This window comes from Eimeria acervulina, genomic scaffold, assembly GCF_000499425.1.
Source record: "Eimeria acervulina Houghton genomic scaffold, Eah_scaff1282, whole genome shotgun sequence".
NCBI lineage: Eukaryota > Apicomplexa > Conoidasida > Eucoccidiorida > Eimeriidae > Eimeria > Eimeria acervulina.
In genome coordinates, this window is record NW_013550300.1 from 831 (window position 1) to 7727 (window position 6897).

At 51.8% G+C, this 6897-nt stretch overlaps 2 protein-coding genes across 2 annotated transcripts; one reads left to right on the forward strand and one right to left on the reverse strand.

Annotated features, from left to right (window-relative positions):
* Positions 1-893: 893 nt before the first annotated feature.
* Positions 894-5444, forward strand: EAH_00058000 (zinc finger (C2H2 type) protein, putative; the record flags this gene model as incomplete). The annotated part of the gene is made up of 6 exons (XM_013397365.1): positions 894-3013; positions 3262-3429; positions 3636-3720; positions 3948-3993; positions 4198-4275; positions 4948-5444. 6 exons carry the CDS (start codon positions 894-896, stop codon positions 5442-5444), a joined length of 2994 nt encoding a protein of 997 aa, XP_013252819.1.
* A 463-nt stretch (positions 5445-5907) lies between these two features.
* EAH_00058010 (hypothetical protein) lies at positions 5908-6129 on the reverse strand (the record flags this gene model as incomplete). Its single annotated transcript, XM_013397366.1, has 1 exon — positions 5908-6129. A coding segment is annotated over one exon (222 nt), but the record flags the coding sequence as incomplete, so codon positions are not given.
* Between the last annotated feature and the right edge of the window lie 768 nt (positions 6130-6897).

Sequence of the window (6897 nt, forward strand, 5' to 3'; positions counted from 1 at the left end):
GCTCAGGTTTAAAGGGTTTAGGGTTTAGGGTTTGGGGTTTAGGGTTTAGGGTTTAGATCAATACGTCAACACTCACAAGACCTACACCCCTCGTGGCTACAGGGTTTTCATAAACTTAAGAAAGCACATAGGACTCTGCTGCAGCTGCTGTTGCTGCTGCTGCTGCTGCTGCTGCTGCTGCACTTAAACCACTAGAAGGGAGGCTGTAGCTCAGCAAAGAGTCTGAGGGTAAATTATTATAATAAATAAAAATAAATAAATATTTATTATTTATTCAAAACAAACAAACAAAAAGAAGCTTGCTGCTGCTGCTTAAGCTGCTGCATGCAGCAAACCGCTATTTGCTGCGGGGCCCCCAGGGGCCCCCTGGGGGCCCCACTGCACTTCACTCCTTCTGTGAGAATCTTAAATAACTTAATTAGATTTAGCTTTGTAGCAGCTGCAGCAGCTGCAGCAGCACCAGGAGACGAGGCAACAACCGCTGCAGCAGCAGCGGAAGCACCAGCAGCAGCAGCAGCATCGAGACCCCGTGCTACCGCAGCAGAAGCAGCAGCAGCAGCAGCAGCTACAACAACAACAACAACGGCAGTACTAGCTGCAGCAACAACAGCAACAACCGAAGGAGCAACTGCAACAGCAGCTGCAGCAACAGCAGCAGCAACAGCAGCAGCAAGGCCTGCAGCATCGAAGGAGCATCGGAGGTGTCTCGTTCATAGGCTGCACCTGCAGCAGCTGCAGCAGCAGCTGCTACAGCAGCTGCAGCAGCTGCTGCTGCTGCAGCAGCTGCAGCATTAGCACCGACTGCAATGCGCAGCAAGCTCAAATCTTGCACTGAAATCAGAAACCCCCAAACCCTAAACCCTAAACCCTAAACCCTAAACCCTTAAGGGCCCATGGGGGCCCCCTCAGGAGGAAAGGGGCCCCGCCATCGCGGTCAAGCCCTGCGGGTTTCTTATGAAAAACTTGCTGCAGCGTCTTCTCCTGCAGCAGCAACTGCAGCAGCAGCTGCTGCTGCACCCACAGCGTCAGGGGCTAACGAAAATAGCTCCTGGGGACAGCAGCAGCAGCAGCACAAGCAGCAGCATAGGCAGCAGCATAAGCAGCAGAGGCGACAGCACCAGGACTTCCATAATAAGCGCCAAAGAGTGTTTTGCATGCAGCAGCAGCAGCAGCAGCAGCAGCAGCAGCAAATGCTGCCGCAGCAGCAACATCACCCAGGAGGCAGCATACCAATGCAGGCGCACCCCAACAGCAGCAGCAGCAGCAGCAGCAGCAGCTTTTGCTGCTCTCCTCCCCCGCAGGGAATGTGCAATGCAGAAGTCTCCTATGGGCAGCCTCTGCAGCAGCAGCAACTGCAGCAGCAGCAGCAGCAGCAGCACCCACCACCACCGCCGCCGCCGCCTCCTGATTGGCCGCAGCAGCAGCCGCAACAGCTGAGGCAGCATGAGCAGCTGGGGCTGCAGCAGCAGCAACCGCAGCTGCAGCAACAGCAGCAGCAAACGCTGCAATACCAACTGCAGCAGCAGCAAGGCATGGAGATGCATCAAATGGTGCAGCAGCCACAGCAGCAGCAGCAGCAACAGCAAATGCAGCCAGCATTCCAACAGCAGCAACTGCAGCAGCAACTGCAGCAGCAACTGCAGCAACCACTGCAGCAGCCACTGCAGCAGCCCCTGCAGCAGCCACTGCAGCAACCACTGCAGCAGCAACTGCCGCTCCAGCAGCAGATGCAGCAGCAGTCATTGCAGCAGCCACTGCAACAGCAGCAGCTACAGCAGCCAGTGCCGCTGATGCAGCAGCCAATGCAGCAGCAGATGCTGCAGCAAGAGGTGCAGCAGCTAGTGCCGCAGCAACAGCACCTGCTGCTGCAACAGCAAGTGCAGCAGCAGCCGCTGATGCAGCAGCAGCAAACGCTGATGCAGCAACAGCAGCCCGAGCAGCACCAACTGCAGCAGCAACCAGTGCAGCAACAACCAGTGCAGCAACAACCAGTGCAGCAACAGCCGCTGCAGCAGCAGCCAACGCAGCAGCAGCCAATGCAGCAGCAGCCAATGCAGCAGCAGCCAATGCAGCAGCATCAGCTCCATTCGCTGCAGCAGCTGCAGCCACTGCAACAGCAACCGCTGCAGTTGCTGCAGCAGCAGCAGTTGCAGCAGCAGCAACCAATGCAGCAGCAGCAGCAGCTGCAGCAGCAACCACTGCAGCAGCAACCGCTGCAGCAACAGCAGTTGCAGCAGCAGCAATTGCAGCAACAGCCACTGCAGCAGCTGCCGCAAGTGCAACAGCAGCAGCAGCTGCAGCAGCAGAGTTACTGGCTCCAAACAGGACTAGCAGGACCTCCTCAAGAGCAGCAGCAGCTGCAGCAGCAGCAGCAGCATCAGCAGCAAGATCAGCTGCAGCTGCAGCAGCAACGCACTGGGCGCCACACAAATCAGAGGAGGCAGCAACGACAGCGGAGGCAGCAGCTTTCAACCCAGCAGCAGCAGCAGCAGGAGCACATGCAGCCGCCTATGCAGCAGCAGCAACAACAGCAGCCGCCACTGCTGCAGCAACAGCAGCAGCAGCCAGTGCAGCATAACTGGCCGCAACAGATGCACCAGCAGCAGCCACCGCAGGTGCAGCAGCAGCAGCAGCAGCCAGTGCAGCAGCAATTCATTGCAGCCCCTCCCCCGCCTCCGCCTCCTCCAGCCCCACCGTGCAGCAGCGGCGCATGCAGCAGCAGTTACACTCCCAGTAGTGCCTTGCAGCAGCAGCAGCATCACCAACTGCAGCAGCAGCAGCAGCAACTGCAGCAGCAGCAGCAGCAGTGCTTCGGGGTCCCCACCGCACCTCCTTGCAGCAGCAGCAGCCCTCCGCTTTGGATTCAGCAGCAGCCGCCGCCACCGCCTCCTTTAAATACCCCAATCCAGCAGCAGCAGCAGCAGCAGCAGCAGCAGCCGCTGCAGCACTGGATTAAGACAGAAGCGGGGACCGGAGTGGCGTCCTATCGCGAGCGCAGAAGCAAAAAAGGCTTGTGAGCCAAACCCTAAACCCTAAACCCTAAACCCTAAACCCTAAACCCTAACGCGTGGCCTTAGCAAACAAGAGACCCTCCTTGAAACCCTAAGCTCTAAACCCTAAACCCTAAACCCTAAAGCGTGGCTGCGTTATGGCGTCATGCTGTGACGCCTCCCGGCCCACCCCAAGCCCTCCAGCCTAAACCCTAAACCCTAAACCCTAAACCCTAAACCGTAGTAATTTGGTGTGGGGTTTGTTGTTCAGCGAGCGTTTTGCATGCGGTCCGTGCGAGAAGAGCTTTTCTTCATTAAGTCGGCTGCAGAGACACGAGAAAGAAGAACATATTAATTGCCCTCAGTTGGGGTGTACGTACACTGGGCCTCCGCATGCAGTTTGCTTGCATAAACTCTCTCATATGAAGAATGAACAGGGGTGCGTCCTGATGCTGCTGCTGCTGCTGCTGCTGCTGCTGTTGGATCGATGCCTGCTGCTGATGCGCATATTGCGGTTGGTGCTGCTGCTCCTGCTGCTGCGGCTTCTTCTGCTGCATTTGCTGCTGTTGCATGCACAGCTGTTTCTCGTTGCTGCTGCCTATTCTGTTGCCGCTGCCGCTGCTGCTGCTGCTGCTGCTGCTGCAGGGAGAGCATCGTAGACAGTCCAGCAGAGGTGGCCCTGTGGCTCTCAGCCAGAAAGGCTTCCTTCCCCAAGAAGCGCTCACCAGGAGTAGGTCTAGGGTTTAGGGTTTAGGGTTTAGGGTTTAGGGTTTAGGGTTTAGGGTTTGAGGTTTAGGGTTTAGGGCTAGGGGTTCTAAAGGGAGCAGAGCGACGGCAAGGAATTCAGGGGCACCACGCGAAGCCCAGGGTTTAGGGTTTAGGGTTTAGGGTTTGGGGTTTGGGGTTTAGGGTTTAGGGTTTAGGGTTTAGGGTTTCTACATGTGTCGTTGGCTGCAGGAAACGTCTACGGGGGCCCTAGACCATCCGAAGAGTGTTTTGGAGAGTCAGTCAGCCCTCAAACCCTAAACCCTAAACCCTAAACCCTAAACCCTAAACCTACTTGGTTGCTCCCTAAACCCTCGGTTCGCCCGTCTTGGAGGCAGCAAGGGTTTAGGCTGGTTGTGGTCTTAGAGACTGATTGCTGAGTACACCATGTAGGCTTTAGGGTTTAGGGTTTAGGGTTTAGGGTTTAGGGTTTTGTTTGCAGCTATCTTAAGGAATTCTCTCGCCAGCAACACCAACGACTCGGTTGGGCGCATTCCCGAATCGTGGCTGTCTCCATACGGTAAACCCTAAACCCTAAACCCTAAACCCTAAAGTCTATCCAAAATCTAGGCCCTGGACGCTTAATCCTAAACCCTAAACCCTAAACTATACGGTCTCCGCGTTAAGCCCCAAGCTATAGACCCCAAACCCTGAAGCCTAAACTCTACCCTCTAAACCCTAAGCCATTAGCTGTTAACCCTAAACCCTAGAGCACAAATTACTGACAGCAAACCCTAATCACCAGACCGGACACCCTAAACGCCTTGCCCTAAACCCCAAACCCTAAACTCTAAACTCTAAACCCTAACTTTCGACAGTAAACACTAAATCTAGACCCTAAACCCTAAACCCTAAACCCTAAACCCTTATTATTTCAAACAAATAGGCCATACTAAACCCCCCTTAATAAACCCTAAGAAGCCCCAGACCCTAAACCCTAATACGCTTTGTTATTAAACCCTAATCTGCAGACCCTAAACCCTAGCCATACACCTCAGAATGTCTTCAGTGCAAACACCCGAATAAGTTGTTTAGGGTTTAGGGTTTAGGGTTTAGGGTTTACAGTGGCTGGATTTGGGGTTTAGTGTTTTTAGAGTCAAGGAACACGTGCCCTCCAACGCAGCCTGCGTCTTATGCTTCCTCTGCTGCTGTTGCTGCTGCTGTTGCTGCTGCTGCTGCTGCTGGTTTGCAGACAGTGGAAGCTACTGGGGTGTACAGGCACCTCCTTTTAGAGGGCAGCAGCAGATTATGTTTAGACCTCCTCTTCGTCTGCTGATGGAGGCAGCAGACAGAAGGAGGTGGGAGAAGAAGCTTATTGCTGCTCTTCATTACTTAGTCCAGAACAACTTCTTCATGCAGCAGCAGCAGCAGCAACAGCAGCAGCAGCAACAGCAGCAGCAGCAACAGCAACAGCAGCAGCAGCAACAACAGCAGCAGCAGCAGCTTCCGCAAGATATGGTGCAGCAGGATACTACGGATCATCAACCTGAGGAAGGTGAGCTGCGGCCAGAATATGAAGTGAAACAAGAGGTGCAGCAGCAGCAGCAGCAGCTCTGTGGACCCCAGCATGCAGCGACGCCGATGCAGTTTCAAGCGCAGCAGCAGGCAATGCTGCACCATTCTCACCAGCAGGAAGCCTTGCAGCAGCAGCTGCAAATGCAGCAGCACAAGGAAGTGACGCAACACTAGCAGCAGCAGCAGTACTAGCAGCAGCAGCAGCAGCTGCTGCTGCTGCTGGGCCTGCTGCAGTAAGAACAGCAGCTACTGCAGCATAAGCAGCAGCAGCTTCACACCACCAGGATTTTACGGAAGCAGCTTTGTATATTTTATCTACTCAAAGCAACAACAGCAGCAGCTGTTGTTGTTGCTGCTGCTGCTGTTGTTTCTGCTGCTGCAGCAGCAGCAGCAATATGCCTTTCCGGCAGTGTGTCGATTCTCGGTGTCTCTTCATTGTACATCGATTGCTGCTTCCGTCTCCCTGTCTGCTGTCTCCTTTTGTTTGTTAACAGAGACAGGGGGCTGCATGCATGCATGCATGCATGCATGCATGCAGACGGTTTACTGCTTTTTGTGTTTTTAATCTCTAAGCTCTTGCGGTGTATAGATGCCTTAAAACGATTGCTGCCCTTTTGATAGTACTTCTGCTGCTGCTTCAGCTGCTACTGCTGCTGCTGCTACTGCTGCTGCTGCTACTGCTGCTGCTGCTACTGCTGCTGCTGCTACTGCTGCTGCTACTGCTGCTGCTACTGCTGCTGCTGCTGCTACTATTACTCCTGCTGCTACTGCTACTGTTACTGCTGCTGCTGCTACATTTGCAGCTGCTGCTGGACTTGGGACTGCTGCTGCAGCAGCGTCGGCTGTTGCTGCAAGTCACCTGCAGCAACACCAGCAGAAGCAGCAATTAAAAGTTGCCGCTGCTGCTGTTTTCAGCGCTGCTGCTGTTTTCAGCGCTGCTGCTGCATTTGCTGCGTGTGGGTTGCTGCAGCGCAGCAGCAGATGTGTTGTGTGGGGTGCATGCAAGTTTGCTGTTTTAATGAAGAATGCATGCAACCAACTTTGGGGCTGTCTAATACTCAAGGTGTTTGCTGCTTCTTCTTCTTTATAGTAAATGTCTGATGTCCTTGTCTGCCTCTTTGCATACATAAATTTAGTTGTTTATACCTGTACATCTATATCTATACCTACATCTATATATTTCTACATATATATATATATATATGTACATATATATATATGTACATATATATATATATATATATATTTCTGTATATCTCTGTGTCTGTACATCTATATCTATATGTAGTCTATATCTATACCTATCTCTACATATCTATATACATCTATACATCTATGCATGTATATCTATATCTATCATATCTATATACACCTATATATCTATATCTATACATCTGTATCTGTATCTCTATCTCTATGCATATCTATATATATATATATATATATATATATTTATATATCTATATCTATGTATCTATATCTACATCTACGTCTGTGTATATATACATCTATATCTATATAGTTGTATCTCTATCTATTTGTAGATTCGTTTATACTATGTTTACGTACATCTATATATATACATATATATATATATATATATATACATATATATATATATATATAT